Raw genomic sequence first — 24476 nt, 5'->3', positions numbered from 1 at the left:
GTCAGAAGCCGGCGCAAGGAGGGGGGGCCGGGCACCCAAGTGTTAACCACCCGGGCACCCGGGGCGGCGGCTGGCTCCAGGCGCGGAGGGCCGGGCACCCGGGGCGGCCAGGCGGGCGGCTCATGGGGGCCGGGCACCCGGGGTTGGTGGCCCGAGCACCCGGACTGGGCCGAGCGGCCTCCAGCGGCGGGCCGGGCACCTCCCAGGGAGGGGCCGGGCACCCGGGGCCGAAGTGTCCGGGCACCCGGGGTGTCCAGGGCCTCCGCGTCCTCCTTCTCATGTTTCCTTCTTCCATCTTCTTCCCGAGAGACTTCATGCGTGCTTGAATCTTCGGGTGGACTTGGTGATCCCTCCATGCTTCCTCGCGGTCCTCTCCGAAGTACCTAAGAATGCACAACGTTTCCATTTGAGGTAGGACCCGACTCTCATATGAAACCGAATGAAGTTTGAAGAGGAAGGAGTCAACCTCGGTTACGGTGGCACGTGCGTGTGCTCTTGTCATCGGTCTTCTCCGTCCTTGCGGTGGTGGTGTGACGTCCATGGTGATGGTCGAGGGATGCTCCGCATCATGCCCCCCCCCTTGGGAGAGATCCGTCCATGGATCGTGATCATCATCACCATGAGAAAGAGAGTGCGTCACCAAGGACTCATCATCTCCAAGCTCGAAATGGGCACTCTCCAATGTCGCACCGTCTTGTGATTCCTTCAAAAGGAGCAAGAACAACAAACACTTGGAAAAATGAATGTGGTTAGTCTTAGTGCAACACCAAGCATTCAAGAGGTGATTCACCAAACAAGTGTCGTCATCAAGCATAGCATATGGTGTGACAATGGATTGTGACATGTCATGCAAGCACATAAATTGAGCGAAGTCAAGGACATCATGGAAACAAGCATGTAAATGGGAGGTAGCGATGCAAATATGTGTGTCAAGAGAATAAGCATCTACCTCAAGCTCATAGAAAGCATGCATAAGACTCTCGATGAACGGTCTATGGTAGGCATAAGAGTCATTCACAACACCAAATAAGAGAAGATGTCTAAACACATGGAGTAAGTGCAAGACAATCCAAGCATAAAGTGCATATGGTGTAGTGAAAATCATGTGGCACTCAACACAATAGAAAGAGCAATTGTTCATCATGTGTGAGGCAATCAAATCAATCATGTGACAAGCAATGGTACATGGCATATGTGAAGTAATGACATTGTTGCAACCAAACGTATGATAGGAGCAAGTAATCCAAGAATTGGATGCAACATGAGAAAGCATAGAAATCACGTCGTGCAAACTAGTGGAGCGAAGATGCAACACACTAGAGGAAATCATGGCAATCATGTCATGTGAGCAAATAATAGACATAGGCAATGCACATGGCATATCACAAGCACGATTACAAAGCAATATATCATCATAGGAATGGATCACAAAGGAAACATGCCAAGAATAAGCAATATCTCCACCAAGCTTGCAAATACACATACAAGTAGTAGAATCAATCATCATGTGTAATGCAAAGCATGGGTCACAAATGCATGGCAAAGGCATAGGAATGAGCATATCATGCAAAGTGAACATGGCAATATGGGCATATAATATGTAATGGACAATAAACCATAGCCAAGTGAGTGCCAAGTAGAAGAAATGCGCGAAGTCTTTGCGCGAAGAGAGCGGTGGGAAAGGAAATCCATGGGATCCCAAGTCATCATTGCTCTCTAGAGCTCGTTTTGTCAACTCGTGGGAATTTGAGGTTGACAAGTATTCATGTGTACCTACGCAAAAGAGACACAAACCAAAGAAATTGTGTTCGTGGTAAATGTACACATCATCCATCACGATGTGTATGTGCATGTGTGAGTTAGCACAAGATAATCATCGCTCAAAAAAATTTGATGCATGGTATAAGAACATGTCATCCATCATGAAAGAATAATTATTGTGTATAACACTATGGGGACACAAATTGAGAATGCAAGTATATGGCACATCACTAGCATGTTTATTCATGGGGAGCATATTGTGCACACAAGTAGTGGGATCATGCAATGGATAGGATGAATCAAAATCTCCTAAAATGTATGAGGAAATTATGGGGGTCTCCTCATGAGCATTAATGGAAACATCACATGGAGAATATTGACAGCATCCAAAACAATGCATATTTGGAACAATCTGATCATGGCATGGCATAGTAGATGAATTGCGCAAATCATGTAAAGGAAGCATGGCAATATCATCGCATGAAAAACAAATGCCAATAACCATGGGCTTGTCATCTATGCCATATGTGCAAATTGGGTTAATTTTAATGGCATATGCATAGTCACTATGAAGAGATTGCAAATATGACATATTGTTGATCGCATGCATAGCATATGACAAGTCAACGGATTTTCAAACATGATGTGACCAAGAGAATTATCACAAGAAATCCTACGTAACATGGCATCACAACTAATAGACTCCACATGGCAATCATCAAACTCATCATAAATGGGCAATAAATCGTCACATGGGGAAGTCGAACTAGCATGAAGCATGGTAATAGGTGGATCAACATCATGCAAGCAATCAATGTTTAGAATGTCCACTAGTGGGACTAGAGCATCACCTTCACCTATATTATCTTGTTCATTCCACTCAAGTGGTGTAGTTGAGGTGGAAAATACCAAATGGTGGTCATCATCTTCATCTTGATGGAACCATGTGGGGGGTGCATCATATTCCACCATGGCCATCGTCTTGTCCATAGGAAGGACGAAGTCGTCGCGGATCGGCGCATCATCATATATGGGACCTAGCACCAAATGAGAAGACACAACAGAGGTAGAGGTCAAGTTGTTAGAAATGCAAATGGCCTCACGAGCCCTATCAACTTCCTCACTCTCTCTATGTGGTGGTGGCTCACTCACGCCCTCAAGATAGGTGCACTCAATGTCACATATGGTGGAGTCACTCATCTCACTCAAGTGGGTGGGGGTTGTGGCTCTCCTCACATGGGAATTGTGGCAACTCATCATATATGGGGCTAGTGGTGAAGTCACACTCACTCTCCATATGGTGGCACAAGTCACTCAAGTCATCATACATCGCCGTGGTCGAAGGGAAAATCCCATGCTCAACCATCTCATTGTCGTCGCCGTGGATGAAGGCCGAAGATGGCACATCGTCGCTCTCCTCCATGACCGAAGGGAAAATCCCATGCTCGATCATCTCGTCACCGTCGCCGTGGCGGAAGGCCGATGTAGGCATACTCGTCGGAGGTAGGCGAAGATGCCATACGTCCAAAGGCGAAGATGCCTTGATGACACTTGGTGAAGATGCCGAAGTGGTCGTAGTAGTCGTAGCTCCGTCTTGGTGGTGCTTGTCTCGCGGTCTTCTCTTGTGCTCATGAAGTTTGGCCGTAGCTTGATGTAGAGCTTTTTGGGACTTGTAGGTGTACGCATCGCGAGCATCTTCATCTTGATGGTGTTATAGTGCTTGAGCTCGATGACGTTCCGAAGATTGGCCATTTGAGCGTCGCCGCCTTGAAGATGACGAAGGGGAAGAAGACTTGTAGTTGTCCACCATGTCTCGTACTTGATCCCTTTGTTCGGCCAACTTGGTGTCGAGGTAGTCCCTTATCCTTGCTTCGTTTTGGCGAATGTCGATGGCGAGTCGCTCAATGCCTTGCATTGCTCGTTGTAGTCCGAAGATGGACGTTTTGGTGATGTAGTTGTTCTGCGTTGTCGTTGTCGTGGAAGACCAGAGATGAAATGCCTTGCCTATCCATCACAAGACTCGAGCAAATGTAAGTGGAAGAAAGGAAAGAACTAGACCAATGTACCTTATCCAATGTTGAAGATGGATCAATGATCACTCAATAATGTAACAAGGAAATAGCACAATTGGTACCGGATCTTGTCAATTCTCACACCTACACAAGTAATGCTTATGGTGGAGCTCGGTGAGGATAGTGGCACAAAAATTTGATGCAAAATGTTAGCAAGAGTCAATAATGTTGGAAAAGATTCACAAATTCGCAAGTGAAACAAGTAGACCAATAGCAATATGTGGCACACGGAAACACACACATGGATAGATAAATGGGTTCGTGCAACCAAGGAATGAGCACAAAATGTGGAATCCACGGAAAACGCTCGTGTTGCACAACTCAAGAGAGACGCTAGCACGATTTCTCAATAGGCGGATACGACACTTGTGTACAACCTAGAAGATGCAAAATGTATCAACTTTCTATCCCAAGTATGCTATGTGTATGATGTTCCCGGTGTTTCGCACACAATGATCCAAGATGATCAATATGGTAGTATGGTATGCAATGTGGCGATGCTATGGCTCTTGCTTACAAGCTCTTTGCTCTGTTTTCCTTTTTGCTTAAAAGCCTATTCTCTCTTTTTTTGATATGGGCACTATGCGACATGCACAAACCAAGATAGCAATTTTGTATATGCGGGAACAATCTTGTGACACAAGTGATGATATGATGATACCAATATGATATGGCATGTATGCAATGGAAGGTACGGATCACTAATGTGCACAAGTAACGTTGCCGGCAATACTCAATGGCTAGTCTCGATAGGCAACTGACGCAAAATGGGCTAATGGGTTAACAATGTAATGGCAAGAATATACAATGATGGGATACCACGATACCAAGGTGATATAGAGGTTACCGTTCTTGCTTACGGTTAGGGTGTCAAAATGGTGAAGTGGTCGATGTCGAAGACGACCTCGTGGCGATGATGAGTGGCGGTGTTCTTGATGTAGATACCAAGATCATATAGACCCGTCCCTAAGTAGCCGAAACACCTTAGGAAACGGTAAAAACCGCAAACTCAAAATCTCCAAAGGCAAATGTCAAATGGTGGTAGCGGAATGCCTTGGTGGTTCCGGAGTTAGCAATGCGGAAGTGGTGATGGTGGTTGATGATGAAGCGACCGTCCCTAAGTAGCCGAAACACCTTAGGAGACTCAAGTCACCACTCAAGCAACCACAAATGCTATAAGGAGCAAAAATTGGGTAAGGTTGTCGAAAGCTATGGTGGTTTGGCGGATGATATGGTGGATGGCCTATGCAAAGAAGCCAAAATGCCAAAATTTTGATGGAGTCAAATGGTGGTAAAACCAAGATGAGAAGCTCAGGCACGTCGCTAGCTTTTCAACGAGCCAAAGAACACCCAAATCGGAGTTCGGGAGTGAAAGTTATGAGTGAAAACGTAAAGTGCACGCGGCTGATTCTGGGGGGTGCGGGTGCCCGGGGTTTGGGGGTGCGAGCACCCAGGGTGGTCAGCGAGGTTGGGCTGGAGAAGAGGCCCGGGGGTCCGGGTTCCCGGGGGCAAGAGGTGCGGGCACCCGGGGTGGTCCGGGGCAAACAGCACGAGGTGTAGGTGCCCGGGGGCTCGGGGTGCGGGCACCCGGGGTGGTCAACGGAGATGCGCGGGGGGTCCGGGTGCCTGGGGGTGTCAGATTTGGGTGGATAATCATGGAGAAATGGAAGAAATTGGTGGATTTCGTGGAGGGAAAGGTGGAGATGGATGGGGGAAGGCTAGATCCACTTGAAACCAAGCAAATCCATGGATCAAATCCAACAAAATCTCATCAAACGAACAAATCACAAAAAAAAATTGAGGCTATTTTTGGTGGGGAAATTTTCAAAATTAGGATGAAATCACACAAAACAAGGCTAGCAAACGGTGGGGGGGGCTCCAAATTCGTGATAAACGTGGCTCATGATACCAAGATGTTGTAGGGTGAACCCTAGATGGAGATCTTTCACGAATTGGAGGGGAAATCCCCAAGAACACGAAGAACACAAGAGAGGGTAAACACTCAAATTGACTAGATCCAATCACACATATGTTAGATCCAAGAACATACCAGAGTTCACAATGATTCAAGAACAACAAAGGAAATATACAATGATTCAAGAACAACAAAGGAAAGATACACGGTACTAGTTCATCCCAATCCTATGAGGAGAGAGGTCTGGATGATCCTATGATGGGGATCTTTCCCTAGATGGGGGCTTGAATCCACTAGGGGATCTTCTCCATAGGAGGCCTTGAACTCCAATGGAGTGGTCTCTCTCTCACAAGAGGAGATACAAGGAGCAAAGCTCACTAAATCATGTCATATACTTTTCTATCCTCTAAATGAGCTAGGTGGGAGGTACTTATAGTTTAGGGACGAAATAGAGGGAGAGGGGGATACAAAGGTCCAAAATGACCCTGAAAACGCACACACTCTCGGAGGGGTCCGGGCACCCGGGGTAAAGGGGTCCAGGCACCCGGACCGGTCAGAGACCGGCGCAAGGAGGGGGGCCAGGCACCCAGGTGTTAACCACCCGGGCACTCGGGGCGGCGGCTGGCTCCAGGCGCGGAGGGCCAGGCACCCGGGGCCGAACGGCCAGGCACCCGGGGTTGGTGGCCCGGGCACCCGGACTGGGCCGAGCGGCCTCCAGCGGCGGGCCGGGCACCCGGGGTCGGCTGGGCAGCTCCCAGGGAGGGGCCGGGCACCCGGGGCCGAAGTGTCCGGGCACCCGGGGTGTCCAGGGCCTCCGTGCCCTCCTTCGTGTTTCCTTCTTCCATCTTCTCCTTCCCGAGAGACTTCGTGCGTGCTTGAATCTTCGGGTGGACTTGGTGATCCCTCCATGCTTCCTCGCGGTCCTCTCCGAAGTACGTAAGAATGCACAACGTTTCCATTTGAGGTAGGACCCGACTCTCATATGAAACCGAATGAAGTTTGAAGAGGAAGGAGTCAACCTCGGTTTCGGTGGCACGTGCGTGTGCTCTTGTCATCAGTCTTCTCCGTCCTTGCGGTGGTGATGTGACGTCCATGGTGATGGTCGAGGGATGCTCCGCATCAATATAGTTCATGTGTTCTAAGCATAATCACCCAAACACCATATGTCAGTCTCAAATCGGGAGCACCAAACATTTTTTATTCCATTAACTAATTGGCACATACACTTCAATCTGTTCTAAACAAAACCACCGAGAAACCATACATCAGGTTTACAAAAGGACAACCAAAAGATGCAAGTATCAGACATCAGTTGTACAAAATGAAAGCTAAAACATCTAGTTGACGTGGATCGTTGACTTCATGGTTCCTTGTGAGTGTAGTCCTTTTTGCTTCCTACAAAAGTTAATCAATTCTCAATTATAATACACTACAAGAAACTATACTACAGTACCAAAATGCCAACATACAGGATCATCGCATTCTCAAAAATATAAATAGTGATAAATACAGACAATTCAATAATCATGTGTTAACACTAACGTTGATACTCGGTTGAGATTGTTCGCACTAATCTTTGTATTTTGTATCTACATACTTAGTTTGCTTTCGTTATGCATGTAACATAGATGGTCTAGGAGTATCTAGTCATTAAAGCTTAAATCGAGTGCACGGAGGAGGCGAGATACCGGGCTGCCATGTGATGCGGCGAGCATGGTGAGATGCCAACGGCGGCGTGAAGCCGCGGTGCTATGTGATGCAGCACGCCGGGTGAAGCGGCAAGGCACTTGATGACTGGAATAGCTAGAGGAGAATAGGCAAGTTAGTTTGTTTGTTAGCTACATGGCCGCTGACCAGGTGTGTGGCCGTTGAGTGGAGCTGCGCAAGTGGACATTCATGCATGGAGGGATTACTTAGTGCATCGAGTTAGTTGTGTGAGTTGGAGTGAGTTAGTGCCCAGACGTGATGTTAGTGGCCGGATGTTGTGCCTGAGTGGTGCATGAAGGTCAGCTCCCTATGTATATATAAGTTACAATGAAAAAAGAGAAAAGAGGCGGAGAGAGCTTGGATTGAATAAATAATTTTACATCAACTTAATTCAAAAGGATCAATCTAATGTAGTACGCATATTAAGAAGCTGCATCAGTTCGCGATGAACATCATTCCTATCCACAGCTAGAGATTTGAATGTGCACAGACCTTAACAAATGATGTCCGGTCATCGGCTCGCCAGACCAGGATGTGCGCCACTCAAAATTCCTGAACAATAGTGGTTGCTAATCAACTGAAACAGGAGAAAAGAGGATTCAGGCTAACCAGCTGAAGCAGGATAAAAGATGCACCAAAACAAGCTAGAAACGATGCGCACACATCAGCATGCATCCTTACAGAAGGGGCACGTAGGAAGATATCTTTATAATATGTTATGCATGTAGGGATAATCATCATTCGAGTAGAGTCAGCATTACACTTCTGCAACTTCTAAAGTAATAATGACATTATATATTACATCACCTCTATGAAATTTACTGGTGCTGAGCAAAAAAGGATATTGAGAGATTTCTTTTACCAAAACGAATAAGAGAAAAGAATGGTGCTGAACTAAACAAAGGGAAGTGACCATAAGTTGAGTAATATTGTTAAAAACGACAATCAACAATACTCATTGGAATAATATTTAAATTACATGGTCGAATAAGATCTCCTTATCTCGATGAATCTCAAACTGGGATTTCGATATCTCAATAAATCTGAGATTCGGAGTTTCTAAAAGCCACAATAATGCTTTACAAATTAGAGCTTACCTAAAATTAAAGAATATCTTGCCCAGAAGCCGAGGTAGGGACTCATTGAGTATGAGTACGACAATAAACTAGAAACTGTATGCTAGCTCTAATCTTGGTTGAAAGTTTTGAGAGCCAATTCTGAAGGCATCAGACTGTCAGCACGTTCAACATCAGACTGTCAGACTCATTGAGTATGAATACCAGTTTTGTGTAAATCATGTAATAACATTAAACATCAATGTTGAATTTACACAAGCATACTGTTAGCAACAAAGGCATGAATGAAACAAAAAGGATGTGGCCTATCTAATAATAGTAGGAAGAGCAACATAAATCCATATTCTCCTTGCAATGTGGCTTATCTAATAAAACTATGAAGAGCAAAATAAATCTATGTTCTCCCAGCATTTTATGGTGCATGTTTTGCCCTGTTTGTGAGCAGAAGAATATGCAGGCTACTGTGAAAGTCAAGTTGTTCCTAACAATCAACATTCCAAGTTTTAGATAGGATATGAACCAAGAATATACTGATTTTCTATAGAGACATCACAGTTGTGGTGATTTCCGCGAAGAGGTGCAACCTGTCGGCGGCGTCTGATGGCTTGGGCTTCGAGTCCAGCACCGCTGCGGCAGCCTCCACTCCTTCTAAGTGTATGGGATGCAAAGAAGAATCCTGGGAAAATATGGGATACATGAACTATTCTGGAAGTTACAGAACTACTGAAGAAAATTTAAAGAGAAAATAAAACTGTAAAATCTATAGAAGCATGACTGTATAAATACAAACTGCTAGATATGTACTTTATCTTCATTCCAGAAAAACTGAACTAAGTTTAATATAGTCCTATGTTTGCCAAAATTCTACAATGCTTAAATAAAATTCTGAAACATTAGTATGATTATTTGGACTTTTTGTGGAACCTGAAGCTAGTTCTCAGGGTTGTCCCTCGTCTCAAAGCACAGATATGTGGATACGTTTTTCTATATATAAAGTAATGAATTTTCATATGGTGAATACCCTTGTATTGACCTTCAGGCACACATAGCATAATTTGATAGTCTGGCAAAGGTTCTAACATCACAAATTACAACTCACAAGCTCTAAAGTTCACAAATCTATCACAACCAGTTCATAAAAATAGTAGCTATTAAGGTTTCCTTCAACACCACTGAAAGGAATACCTGTAGCATAGATTTTTTTTTCAATAATAGCATCAAGCTAGTTCTTCTCAAGTTCTCATATCCAGAAATCACATGAGATTTAGCTCTTAGACTGCGTTGCCGGCTACCCCATTAGCAGATAGAGCCCCTGTTTTTTGTGCTCTGCTTGAGCTGGAGCTCACATCCAAAACGCTGCTTGCTGGATAGAAGTACTATCCCAAGTAATGGTAGATCTGAACGGAAAAGGGAAAAGCAAATAAATCAACTAACGCCAGCACAGATTGGGGATGGGTGGAGAGGGAGAGGAGAGTGAAAAGAACAATCACCGCCCGGGGAGGGGAAGCACCAGCAGTCAACGGCCAGATCCTTCTTCAGATGAACCGGCGAGCGCAGATCGGAGGAAGCCCATGGCGTGGCGGTGGTGGTGGCGGCCCCTGGGTGACGACTGACGAGCGAGGGTGCGAGTGCTCTCTCGTAGGTGACCCACCTCTACCTCCCTCTCTCAGCCCCAGATCTCAGAGGGATGGCGACGTCCACCACCGCGCCTCGGCCTCTCCCCGAACTCCAGCGCACGAGGTAGGGGGGCCTAAGCAGTGGGGGTGCAGGAGGATGAAGGAGACAGGTGACGGCATGCTGGAGACGTGGGTGGTCGGCGGCGTGCGGGCTGCTAGCTAGCGGGCGGCGACGGAGGGAGTGCGTGAGAGGATTTAGGTTTGGGGGATTTGGATTTGGTCATGGCACATGTTGAAGGCCGAATGGAAAAAATAGGAAGGAGGCTTGGCGCTAAGTTTTTGGCCCATGCGCGCGCAAATGCGGGCCGACCCAATTGGTAATGAACAGTCGGTCGGCATTAATCGCCAACCAACAGTCTGATCGAGATACGGGCTTCCCCGACCCATAGTCCAACGTGAAACATTGAAGTATGGCCTACCGTTAGTTGGACACTATACATCAGTATTACCGATTAACAGTTAGATAGAAGTTTTTTCGGCCAACAGTCTATTGGTAAAATTGTCTTTTCCCAACACACATCAATAGGGAAATCTAGTGCGTGGTGTAGTGAATGTTCAATTTGTTATTTATAGTACAAGACTAAGAACTTGTAGCGTTGTTACAGTTAATTATAGCTTCAATGTTTCAGAATTTGGTTGTTGTCTCAGTAGCAATTAATTTATTTGCACATTGATCTTTTTGAGAAGATATGTCATGATTAACCTGTTTCTTCAGTTTTTCAAAATATGTATTTGGTTATTTTCTATGTTGCTAGAAACCCATTCCCCTACAATCGTTACTGATTTAGTTTTAAATATTATAGGATGAATGGAAGTGTTCTTACTTGGAGTGGGTTGATCAAGAGTGGCCACAGTCTTTGAAGATGTGCCTAGCAAAGCTTTGGATCACGTATGAGGAAGAGAACAAAGATAGGCTTAGAGAAAGTGTTCTCAACACTGAAGAATATTTCAAGATGTGGCAAAAAAAGAGCAAGATGGAGAATGAGCTCAGATGTTTTAAATTAGACTTTGCTAAGATGGTGTTGGCAAAGGAGGAGGCACTTTCCAGGTTGGTGAGTGCAAAACAGGTTCTTACTGAACTGAAAGTAGAGGTGGAGAAGACAAATCTGGCTGATCATGCATCGATCGATTAGGGAAATGAATATATTGTCCTAATATTGTTCTTATGTAGGTGAACTGGCTATATGCTCTGCCTCCGTTAACCTTTTGCTTTTATTCAACTACACCACACACCATTTGATGAAGAAAACTGTATGGCATTGGGCTATCACACACGAGGGCTATACGAACGGAAACATACTTCTTCGATGGGCTGTGTGGGATGTACATACGAACGGAAACGTACTTCTTAGATTGACTGTGTGGGGTGTACATACGAACGGAAATGTATTCCTTGGATTGACTGTGTGGAATATACATACGAACGGGAACGTTTGTCTGTGACTGACTGTGTGGCATGTACTTACGACCGAAACCGATTGGGTCTGTATAATTGTATTTGATCGCTCGCCCCTCGCACATGATCTCATTTTGCCCAGCGTGTGTGACCGGAGGGCCTATCCCCGATGGTTTCTTGGTCGTGTTGGAAGGACCCCCAATGGCCCACACTCACTAGGCAATGGTTAAAAATGGCATCGCGGAAAGGGGTTAAAAATCGTTTGTATAGCAGCTAGCTGTACCAACGCCATGTGGTATTTCTACTTATCGCCCTTCCCAGCCCAGAAGAACCGGGATTGGTACTTTGCAATTTCCTGATGAACGGATTCATTAAGACTATAGAATCTCATGAGGTACATTAGCAGGCAAATCATGGATGAGTTGATCAAGACCACTCTAGCCACCTTAGAGAGCCAGCGCCCTTGCCATGGTTGGACCCGATGTAGAACCTTGCTCACCAAGGGGCATAGCTCCTTCTCCAGGATACAAGAGTCACTAATCGGCATACCGAGATAGGTGGTCTGAAATGATAGAGGCAAGGGTCCTGATCTTTCAATGAGATGATAACTATCGATTTGGTGGAGACGACTTTGACGATCCGACTACAAACATGCACAACATTGCTCCTTAGCAATCGCTAAACCAACTCCGAGAGGTTATGGAACACGCCGGAGCATGATCAACCAGACCACAAAGGTCTATTCCTGCAAGCAATCGAAGAACAAGCAAGAATATGATTAAGCAATCTGAATATTGCGAATATGGATGAAGTATTGATAAAAGTGGGGTTTCATAAGCAGTCTTGGTCTGGTCGTTGGACATAAAGGAAGTACATGAAGTTGCGGCAATGGATAACTTTAAACTAAATAAAACCCCAGTCTAAACGATGCCTTAAGGGCTATATTTATAGGGGAAAAGAGAGGGCATTTCGTCCACCCTTGGCAATGTGGGACTAAAATACCTCCTGATTCGTTTCCCCTACAATATGGACTCTAAAAACAGCCTATGAAGTAGTATTTCAAAATTACATGGGCCTGGCCCAAAAAATAAGGTGGCGCAGCACCAATAATAATCTATGGACAAAATTTATAAAGTTCCATCTTGTGTATTTTGTCCATCTTCTTGTATGTCATCATGGTGGCTTCAAAGTGCGAAAATCTCCACTACAAACTCCGTTCTTGTTCTCTTCGCACGCGCCTTCGTTTTCATGCTTGATCATGCTCCAATGTTCATCCTTCCTGCCCATGCTAGGCCCTTCATTGTAAGCAACAAAAATGTATCGAAGTTAGGCAACGTCATATTCTCATGAACTTTAGAAACATTACCAAGAAACAAAAGTACCTGATAATATAACTGGCATGCGCAATCTATAAGAAAAGTTTGGCAATGCTCATCATTAAACCATCCCAACCTTGATGAACCATCACCAAGATTAGAGGTCATATCAAAATGAGTAAACATTGGCATAATTATTTTCAAATGTATTTGATCCAAATCTGATTTATTCCCTGATTCACATGGTTCTTTCGCATCAATATTTAAGTTAATGGGTTCACTAAAAGTTGTTTGATCACATGGCAAACTTAAATCATCACCATAGTCCTCTAAAATCGCTGGTGTGATCAAAGTAGTGGGTAGCTCATCGCATGGTGCATTTAAATCGACAAGACATTCATCATACTCATGTGAAGGTGGAAGATCGATACGTTTGTCATTACCTCTTATGATCAACTCTGATGACATAAGCACTATCGGAGGTGATGTGTCACATGGTGTAGGTGATGTAGTCCTCACAACAAAGGATGTGGTTGTCATATTACGCCTAGTAGTTGAAGGAACAACCGTATCATCTCTTGGAATGTGCACCTTGCGCTTATTCTCCTTGTCGACAACATGCCATTTTATTTCCTCTTGAGCTTTGCAAGCAAGACGAAACAAACGGTCCATAGGATAACACTCTTCATGAATTAGTATCTCCTGAAGATCACGGTTTAATCCTCCCCAAAATCTATCCATAAAATCATCTTCACTTTCATCTAATAAGGAGTGCAACAAGGTAGTCCGTAAATCATCATAATATGTTATTACAGTGTCACTACCTTGTTTTAAATGTTGTAGTTTTTTAATCATTCCACGAGTATAAGAAACATCGACAAATCTATTTCTCATGACAAGTTTTAAATCATCCCAAGTTGTAGGTATATGATCAGGGTGTAACCGACAATATTCAGTCCACCAAACAGTAGCAAAACCAGTGAATGTACCAACCGCTGCCTTAACTTTTTTATGTTCAGAAAAATTATGGGAAGCAAATATAGCATCTATTTTGAACTCCCATTCAATATATAAATCAGGCTTAAAACACTCACAGTATAGCAAAAAATCAAAGTCTTACAAGTTCTTACCATGCAGCAGGTGGTGACCGGCAACCAGTGGTGTCAAATAATTCTCAGAGTTGATGAAGCGATTGCTAGATGAACGTATGTATGCACGGTGTAGAAATATGTGAAACTAGTTGGCTTTTTAATATGTGGAGAAAAATGCTACAACCATGCTAATTCATGCAAGCTAAAAATTCGCTCAAAGTGGTTGAGTGCTGGTCCTAGGCTAGACCGTATTAGAGACGCGAGCCTAAGACATAAATGAAATTCACGTGCGGTGGCAACCAAGTACTCAAGTTGCGACAAAAAATATGAGCGACGTAGCAACAAGCCAAACGAGCACTACTACTAGTATGTATGATATCTCCAAATATTTGGTATGTGGTTGATCTCTCTTTTCTTTTGTTTCTGCCTCAATGTCTTTCTCCCTCACGTATCAACTTCTCTCTGTTTTTTCATCCAAAGTCCAAACATGGAAACAACCAACTCTTCCTGATTGACGTGCATCTTTCTTTTTAAATACTCATCACCTTCCAAACACAAACAACTCACGAGGGATTATTTCAAAAAATGAAACAGATTTGTTCTTTTTTTCCTTCTATCTCTCTTGTCTTTTCCCTCTTCTATCCAAACAATCTAGTAGCATGTCCGAACTCAAGAGGGCAACTGTTTTTTTTATCAAAACACGTCCAACAAACTAGGCAAAAATATGGGTCAAGTCATGTTGCAAAAACTGATGTGGGCACTTCCTTTTTCTCATTCTATGTCCTTCTGATCCAAAGCTCCAAACGTGGCGAACTAGGACGAAACACATGGTATATTTGTTTTGGAAACCGAATCAAACTCAACTTCCTCAAAATAATAATAGCCACGTCATTCTCACCTACTTTTGCATCTCCGAACCAAGTACTACTCCTATTTCGTGGGAAACAATGCTATGTTTTTTTATGGTCAAACTTTACCACGAAATTTGAAGCCTTTCCAAAATATCAGCCTTTCCGCTCAACTTTGAGCTCCTCGGCGGCTGCGTCACCCAGGGACGGGACCGTGTCGTCCTCCTGAACACGCCGGTAGGCCGGGCATCGCCAATGGTGGCCCGTGTCGCCGGCTATCACCGTCGGGAGCTGCCCCTCTCCTCTGCCTGGCGCGGGCGAGAGGAGGGAGATGACGCCGCCCCTGCCAGCTGGCCAGGCGGGCCCCAACACCATGAGCGACCCCACCTGCCAGCCACCCAACCCGTTGACTTGGACCCGGTGACGTGGGTAAGTGAAAGCGCATTCACGCGGGTACGTTTTCTGGTTCTGAAGACGCATTTCAGTGTGGTTTAGGCCAGAAATGCGCTTTCCTATTCTGGAAAGCGTATTTGGCTAAATGCGTTTTCTCTTTTTCCAGTCAGGGACTTATTTGTGGATTAATATTTGTAGAAAGGTCCCTCGCAGAAAACACCTCATATCTTTTTACCCGTAACTCCAAATGAGGTGAATCCAAGGCCCACTTCTTCGTCTCGTCGAGCCCGTTCTATTGGTATCATTTTCACCATGTGTTAGCATTCTAAAAATGACCATTTTGCCCTTGCGCTTAATCAGCCCCTCCGAGAGAGAACATTTTCCGGCGATTCATTCCGCGAGCTTCTCGCACTTTGTCCCGGTGATTTCTTCCACCCCAGGCAAGCCACACCCTCCATTTGCATGATTGCAATGCAATGCCATGGTTTAAATTATTTAAACTTATTTAAAATATTGCTTTAGCTACATGTGATCTTATTCATGGCATTTCTCGGAGTATTATTTTGATCTTGCTGTTGCCATGATATTTGCTTGGAGTTCTAGGACATATATTTTTGAAGATTATGTGGATGAAATGTTGCCTTTGGATTCTTAGTGGCTATTATGATTATTTTTCCTGGTGGTTGTGGATATGATATTTAGGAGCATTACTTTGGATGTCATGTTGCCTTTGGATTATTAGTGGCTAGTATTATGTTCAGGATGCTAGTTGATATTATGTTTTGGAGTATGATTTCGGAGATGATGTTTACATGTGGATCTTAGCTGGATAGCTTGTTCTTGATATTTGAGAAGTAGTAGTAACGTTCTTGGATTCGTCATGATAGTAGTGTTATGATATCCTCGGAGTATCTTGGTATGATGTTATGATGCTTGGATTATTTATTTGATATGCTATGACTTGGATTATAGGTTGATAGAAGGTATCGGAGTATCAGTTAGCACAGTTATATTTTTGGGGTTAAATTCCGTCATTAAGTTGGTCAGGTGCCACCCAACAGGGCTTTTCTAGTGCAACCACATTTGCCTTTATGGGAAGGCCCTAATGCGATGCTATTGTCATGCCTCTCGCTGGTGCCTCCAACGAGGGAGGGTTATGCGCGGGCGCTACCCTAATCAGGTAGGATGGCATAAGCCTTGTGTGCCCGTTGTTGTGATTGGTATACCTTTCTCCCCGTTCGGGACCGTTTTTGTTTTGCCACGACGGTGGCCGTTGGTACCTTTGGTAGGCACGGGGCCACCCAGGACTGAACCCAAAGGGGGTGTTGGTCGGAGTGGCTGGGAGAGTGTCATGGCAGTAGATCGGTTTTGTCGGAACGCCGTTGGTCCACCCGAATGGGAGTGAGAGGCCATGGATTCCGTGGTGTGGGTAAAGTGCACTGCCTCTGCAGAGTGTGTGTGTGTTGAATCTATCGATAGCCGCATCCTCGATCATGGGCATGGGTTCGTACTAGGTCACACCGTTCGATCAACACTCACATGACGGAATGACTTATAGGTGATTTATATGTTGATATATTGAGCAGTACAGTTTGGAAGGATGTTGATGATGATGTTGGGATGATCTTGAGGATGATCATTCATTTTGTGATGTGGTCACGAGGTGATCATGTGGATGTTCCGTTTGTGATCCGTGAATGATCACTGTTTGTTTTTGATCACGAGGTGATCGAAATGGTATATTGCTTAGACGGTTAGTCAAGAATGAGATGGTTGTTGGAGAATTGAGATGTTGGTTTTCAGTATGATAGTAGTTTCATACCATGCTTAGTAGTTGCTTCATCATAGAAGTTGTTAATTTAATTAACCTGTTTAATGCTATGTGATTGTCTTGCCTTGATGTTTATGATTGTTGTGAGCTTGCAAGTACATTCAATGTACTGACCTGGCGTGTCATGCCAGATTGCAGGTGATGTCATGATTGCTTGATTGCTTGTCGAGGTTGCCGTGCGTGCAAGCTAGATTGTGTCCCAGCCAGAGTCCCTGCGGAGTGGAGTTCACCACCTTCGTCGTTGTTCCGCTGCTAGAAGTATTCCGCTGGTACGAGTTGTTCCACTTCTAGCATAGAGCAACTGTAGTATCGCAGGCGAAGTGTCGTCGTGCTGATGTGCTTCTTTGTAACATCGGACTCATGTATTTATTATCCTTTGTAATAAGAGATTATTTGTTCTATGTCAAGCAGTGCCGTATTCCAGAGACTTCTCCCCGATCTCTGGGCTGGAATACGGGGCGTTCCGGTTTCTCTGAGCTGGTTGCCACAAACCATCTAGTGTTGCTTCTGAAATTAAATTGAAAAGTGCATGTTTACTTGCCACAAAATCTGATATTGATGTGCTAGATTTCAGCAAATCTGTTTGCTATGCTTTTGTGTGCAAAGAGGAATTATTTTCATTCGAGGACGTGCCTTCCTCTTTGCCCCCTGCTGTCACTAACATTTTGTAGGAGTTTGCTAATGTCTTTCCACAAGACTTGCCACTAAGATTACCACCTATTCGTGGGATTGAGCATCAAATTGACTTAATTCCCGGTGCATCGCTACCCAACCGTGCACCATACGGTACCAATCCAGAGGAGATGAAGGAGATTATGCGTCAAGTAAAGGAGTTGCTCGACAAAGGTTATATACGTGAATCTCTTAGTCCTTGTGCTGTTCCTATTATACTAGTGCCGAAAAAGGATGGTATGTCGTGTATGTGTGTTGATTGTGGAGGCATTAATGATATTACTATTCGTTATCATCATCCTATTCCTAGGCTAGATGATATGCTTGATGAATTAAGTGCCTCTACAATATTCTCCAAAGTTGATTTGCATAGTGGATACCATCAAATTTGTATGGAATTGGGAGATGAATGGAAAACAACATTTAAAACTAAGTTTGGTTTATATGAGTGGTTAGTCATGCCTCTTGGGTTAACTAATCCACCTAGAAATTTCATGATACTAATGAACGAAGTTTTATGTGCTTTCATTGGACGATTTGTGGTAGTCTATTTTGATGATATACTGATTTATAGCAAATCTTCGGAAGAACATTTGAAACATCTACGTGCTATTTTTATTGCTCTACGTGATGCACGTTTGTTTGGTAACCTTGGGAAGTGCACCTTTTGCACCGACCGAGTATATTTTGTTTGCTATGTTGTTACTGCACAGGGAATTGAAGTTGATAAAGCCAAGATTGAAGCATTGAGAGTTGGCCGCAACCCAAAACGGTCACACAAGTGAGGAGTTTTCTTGGACTCGTCGGTTTCCATAGGCATTTTGTGAGAGATTTTAGCACCATTGTTGCACCTCTCAATGAGATTACAAAGAAGGATGTGCCTTTTGTTTGGGGTACCGCACAGGGAGAAGCCTTCACGGTATTGAAAGATAAGTTGACACATGCTCCTTCACTCCAACTTCCTGATTTTAATAAGACTTTTGAGCTTGAATGTGATGCTAGTGGAATTGGATTAGGAGGTGTGTTATTACAAGATGGCAAACCTGTTGCATACTTTTTTGAAAAATTGAGTGGGCCTAGTCTGAACTATTCTACTTATGATAAAGAATTATATGCTCTTGTACGGACCTTAGAAACATGGCAACATTATTTATGGCCCAAAGAATTTGTTATACATTCTGATCATGAATCTTTGAAACATATTAAAAGTCAAGCAAAACAGAACCGTAGACATGCTAAATGGGTTGAATTCATTGAGACTTTCGCTTATGTCATTAAACCCAAGAAGGGTAAAGAAAATGTTATTGCTGATGCATTGTCTCGTCGCTATACTATGCTTTCACACTTGACCTTAAAATATTTGGTTTGGAGACCATCAAAGATCAATATGTGCATGATGCTGAATTTAAAGATGTATTGCAGAATTGTAAAGAAGGTAGAACATGGAACAAGTTCGTCGTTAATGATGGATTTGTGTTTCGTGCTAACAAGCTATGCATTCCAGCTAGCTCCGTTCATCTTTTGTTGTTGCGGGAGGCGCATGGAGGAGGATTAATGGGGCACTTTGGCGTGAATAAGACGGAGGATATACTTGCTACACATTTCTTTTGACCAAAGATGTGACGGGACGTTGAGCGTTTTGTTGCTCGCTGCACTCCATGTCAAAAAGCTAAGTCATGACTCAATCCTCATGGTTTATATATGCCTTTGCCTCTACCTAGTGTTCCTTGGGAGGATATATCTATGGACTTTATTTAGGTTTACCTCGAACAAAGGAGGGGAGGTATATCATATTTGTTGTCGTGGATAGGTTCTCGAAAATGGCACACTTTATACCATGTCATCAAAGCGATGATGCTGTTATTGTTGCTGATTTGTTCTTTCGTGAAATTATTCGCTTGCATGGTGTGCCAAATACTATTGCTTTAGATCATGATACTAAATTTCTTAGCCACTTTTGGAGATGTTTATGGTCTAAGTTGGGGACTAAACTACTTTTTAGTACTACTTTTCACCCCCAAACTGATGGACAAACTGAAGTAGTCAATAGAACATTGTCTACTATGCTTAGGGCTGTTTTGAAGAATAATAAGAAATTGTGGGAAGAATGCTTGCCTCATATTGAATTTGCTTATAATTGTTCGTTGCATTATACTACTAAGATGTGCCCTTTTGAAATTGTGTATGGTTTCCTACCTCGTGCACCTATTGATTTGTTGCCTCTTCCATCTTCGGAGAAGGTTAATTTTGATGCTAAACAATGTGCAGAATTGATCTTAAAAGTGCATGAGTTAACTAAGGAAAACATTGAGCGTATGAATGCTAAATATAAACTTGCTGGAGATAAGGGTAGAAAACATATTGTGTTTGCACCTGGAGATCTTGTTTGGTTACATTTGTGTAAGGATAGATTTCCTGATTTGCGCAAATCAAAGCTAATGCCACGTACTGATGGTCCTTTTAAGGTGTTAGAGAAAATAAATGATAATGCATATAAACTTGAGCTACCTACAGATTTTAGGGTTAGTCCCACTTTTAACATTGTAGATTTGAAGCCTTATTTGGGTGAGGAAGACGAGCTTCCGTCGAGGACAACTTCATTTCAAGAAGGGGAGGATGATGAGGACATCAATACCATTGTTACACCCACATCGCCTGCTACTATGCATACTGGACCGATTACTAGAGCTCGCGCACGCTAATTAAATTACCAGGTACTTTCATTTCTTGGTAATGATTCTAATGTTCATGAGAATATGATGCTGCCTAAATTGGATACATTTGTTTTGCTTACAAATGAAGGGCCTAGCTTGGAGAAGGATGAACATTGGAGCAAGAACAAGCATGGAGTTGATGGCATGCGCAAGGGAAACAAGAATGGAGTTTCAAGTGATGGTTTCAGGACTTTGAAGACACCATAACGAGTGCACGAAGCCTTGGACGAAATATATAGGATGCCACTTCATAATTTTCGTCCAAAGGCTATTCTAGGTGCCGCGTCACCTTATTAATGGGCCAGGCCCATGTAATTTTGAAATACTTGAATATAGGCTGTTTTTAGAGTCCGTGTGTGTGGGGAAACAAGAGTTAGGGTTGGTTTCGGACCCCTCCTCCAAGGGCCACGAAATTACCCCCTCTTCCTCCATATATACAACCCTTAGGGCATCATTTAGACTTTGGGTTTTGTTTAGATTAAAAGTTCCCCATAGCTGCAACTTCGCGTACTTCGTTTGTGTTCAATGACCAAACAAAGGCGTCACAGAACCCCACCTTCATTAATAAAGCTTTCCTCTTATATTTGCAATATCCAGATTGCAATCTCAGTTTCTTGCTTGTTCTTTGTTTGCTCACAGGAAACAGACCCTCGTGGTCAGGTTGATCGTGTTCCGGCGTGGTCAATAACCCCTCGGAAGTTGGTTTAGCGATTGCTAAGGCGCGACGTCTCGCACATTTGTAGTCGGATCGTCAAGGTCGACTCCCACAAAAAACGATAGCCACCATCTCATCGAATCATCGGGACACCTTCGCCTCTATCAGCAAGGTTGCCAAACAAACGTGCATCATGTAGAGCAATAAAAACAACATGTAAATGTTCCAAATGTTCCTCCAAATATCTGCTATAAATCAGTATATCATCAAAATGGACTACCACAAATCGTCCAATGAAAGCACATAAAACTTCGTTCATTAATCTCATGAAAGTACTAGGTGCATTAGTTAACCCAAAAGGCATGACTAACCACTCATATAATCCAAACTTAGTTTTAAATGTTGTTTTCCATTCATCATCCAAATTCATAGAAATTTGATGATATCCACTACGCAAATCAACTTTGGAGAATATTGTAGAGCCACTCAATTCATCACGCATATCATCAAGCCTAGGAATAGGATGACGATAACGAATAGTAATATTATTAATGCCTCTACAATCAACACACATACACTACGTACCATCCTTTTTTGGCACTAGTATAATAGGAACAACACAAGGACTAAGAGATTCGCGTATATAACCTTTGTCGAGCAACTCCTTTACTTGACGCATAATCTCCTTCATCTCCTCTGGATTGGTACGGTATGGTACATGGTTGGGTAGTGATGCACCGGGAATTAAGTCAATCTGATGCTCAATCCCTCGAATAGGTGGTAATCTGGTGGCAAGTCTTGTGGAAAGACGTCAGCAAACTCCTACAAAATGTTAGTGACAGCAGGAGGCAAAGAGGAAGGCACATCCTCAAATGAAAATAATGCGTCTTTGCACACAAAAGCATAGCAAACATATTTGCTGCAATCTAGATCATCAATATCAGATTTGGTGGCAAGTAAACATCCACTTTTCAATTTCATTACAGAAGCAACACTAGATGGTTTATTATTAGGTCTCATTTGTTGCTCAAATTCTTTTGCCACTATCTGATTTTACTCTTATTTTGCTCCTGTTTTGCTTTACTAGCTCGATTAATATCATCTTTCAAAATGGAATTAGGAGTATAGGAAGCAAAGTAATATGTTTATCCTTATGAACAAGAGTATAGTGATTGTTTCTACCATGGTGTACAAATTTTTTATCGAATTGCCATGGTCTACCAAGTAATAAGGAACATGCTTGCATGGGTACCACAACACAATCAACAAAATCAGCATATGTAGCAATACTAAAATGCACATGAACAGTATGTGTTACCTTAAAGTTGCCGCTATTGTTGAACCATTGGATGTAGTAAGGATGTGGATGTGGTCTTGTGGTGAGAGAGAGCTTCTGCACCATCTGCATGCTAGCCAAGTTGTTGCAGCTCCCTCCATCTATGATGACGCGGACAGAACGTTCCTTCACAACTCCCTTTGTATGGAACAAATTAGGCCTCTGATTTTGCTTAGCTTGTCTAACCTGCACACTCAAAACACGTTGAGCAACTAAACTTTCATACCTGTCAGCATCTTCAGCAGCAATGTATTGCGTCTCATGACCAGAATCATCTCCACCGTGTTCTTCACTTGTAATAAGAGCCAAAGTCTCCTCATCATAGTCACTAGCGGACTAATACCCATCATCCTCAGTAGCAATCATCACATGCTTGGATGGGCATTCTCACGCATAATGACCTCCACCCTTGCAACGACGACAAGTAATATCATGTGTTTGCCCTGTTGATGCCATCGATGAACAAGAGCTCTATGCGGGACCGGAAGGTGTACTCCTGGCAGATGGTGGTGGTGGTGCATGTTTTCTTGTATCTCGGTTTGAATTGGCGGATGAAGTCAGTGGTGCTGCAGTAGGACGTGTTAGAGTTGAGGATGTACGTGGTGTCCATGATGAAGATCGACCTGCAAAAAAATAAGTTTGCGCCAATGCCTGTCGATCCTGCACTCCACCTTCAGCTTTGCAAGCAAGATGGAATAAACGAGTGATATTATTATATTCCTTATACTCTAGAATGGTCGGAATATCTTTATTTAATCCACCCATAAAACATGCAAGCATAGCTTCATTATCCTCAACAATACCACATCTAATCATTCCAGTTTGTAATTCCTGATATTAGTCCTCTACAGAATTTTTTCCTTGTCTCAAACGCTGCAGTTTTTGAAGTAATTCACGTTGAAAATATGGTGGAACCCAACGAGTACGCATAGCAGTTTTCAAAGGAGCCCAAGTAGTAGGGATATTATCATGATATAATCTACAATGTTTAGACCACCAAACATAAGCAAAACTAATGAATTCACAAACAGCAGCAGCAACACGTCTATCCTCAGGATACTGTAAGCATGTGAAGCGTTGTTCAGTTTCTAACTCCTAAGTAGGATATACATCAGGAATGTATCTACCCTCAAACGGTGGGATATTCAATTTTAGTTTAGGAATATGGTCATAATCTCGTACCTGAGGTGGTACTGGAGCCCTACCGTTGCGATTATATGCATGAGGTCGACCTGGTGGTGGTGTTGGTGGTTGCACGTAGTTCTGATTTTGATCAACCTCATCCCCGTAATAGTCCTCCACCTCTGCAGTAGCAGCAGGAGCTACAGAAGCATCAACAGTAGTAGCAGCAGCACCAGAATGTTGTCCTGGCTCAAGAGAAACACGGCCCGCTCGGTAGAGGGCTGTTTCACGACGTGGAGGTGGTTGTTGTTGTTGTAATGGTTTAGCAGATGCAGGTGGTGGTTGTGGAAGACGCGTAAGGAGTTCATCGAACTTGGCGTCCAACTTGGTGTCAATTGTCTTCTCAACGTCATCAATCTTCTCCGGCGCCTTTCCAAAGCTGGCCATGACGTCTTCCACCTGTTGACTCAACATTTGCTGAAATTTATCATGAAGCTCCTTCTTCGTCATGTTCTCCTAGTCAATCTCGTCGCTTGTGGTCCTGCCATGGTTAGCAGCAATAGAAACACACAAGAATATGATCCTACAGACTACTAGAAAGTGGCAGTGTGTCACAAATCTGTCAAGCAAATCTCAAATTCTTACCAGTTCTTACCCAGCAACAGGTGGTGATCGGTAACTGTTGTAGTCATAACTCTCAAAGCTTGGATAGAGCGATTACTAGGGAGAGTCAAACGCATGACGTAAATGTATGTGGAGCTGGGAAGGCTTAGAATATGGTAGCAAAAAGGGTCAACAATAATCAATTCACAGAAGCAAAGTTGAAAAAATGCTCAACGAGGGTACTGTGCTGGTCCTAGGCTAGACCGTGCTAGAGAGGCGAGCCTAGAACACC

The 24476-nt window shown here is 43.5% G+C and overlaps 1 protein-coding gene and 1 long non-coding RNA gene across 3 annotated transcripts in view; one reads left to right on the top strand and one right to left on the bottom strand.

Annotated features, from left to right (window-relative positions):
* Positions 1 to 11712, top strand: part of LOC123180885 (sucrose transport protein SUT3) — a 44047-nt gene extending 32335 nt beyond the window's left edge. The window contains exons 6-7 of one of the 2 annotated variants that reach the window (XM_044593067.1): positions 11011 to 11255; positions 11379 to 11712. In XM_044593067.1, coding sequence (XP_044449002.1) covers positions 11011 to 11255; positions 11379 to 11382 — 249 coding nt within the window. In that variant the 3' untranslated portion in view covers positions 11383 to 11712. Of the gene's footprint in view, positions 1 to 11010 lie in introns of both variants that reach the window. The other variant, XM_044593066.1, reaches the window with a different exon arrangement.
* On the bottom strand, positions 6929 to 10482 carry LOC123180886 (uncharacterized). Its single transcript, XR_006491345.1, has 6 exons — positions 10022 to 10482; positions 9717 to 9928; positions 9116 to 9207; positions 8553 to 8686; positions 7948 to 8032; positions 6929 to 7143 (listed from the first exon to the last, which is right to left on the bottom strand). It is a non-coding gene; the product is annotated as an uncharacterized lncRNA (long non-coding RNA).
* Positions 11713 to 24476: the final 12764 nt, after the last annotated feature.

This window comes from Triticum aestivum, chromosome 1D, assembly GCF_018294505.1.
Source record: "Triticum aestivum cultivar Chinese Spring chromosome 1D, IWGSC CS RefSeq v2.1, whole genome shotgun sequence".
Lineage (NCBI taxonomy): Eukaryota > Viridiplantae > Streptophyta > Magnoliopsida > Poales > Poaceae > Triticum > Triticum aestivum.
Note: the sequence above shows the minus strand (reverse complement) of the source record. Positions and strands in the feature narration are given on the sequence as shown.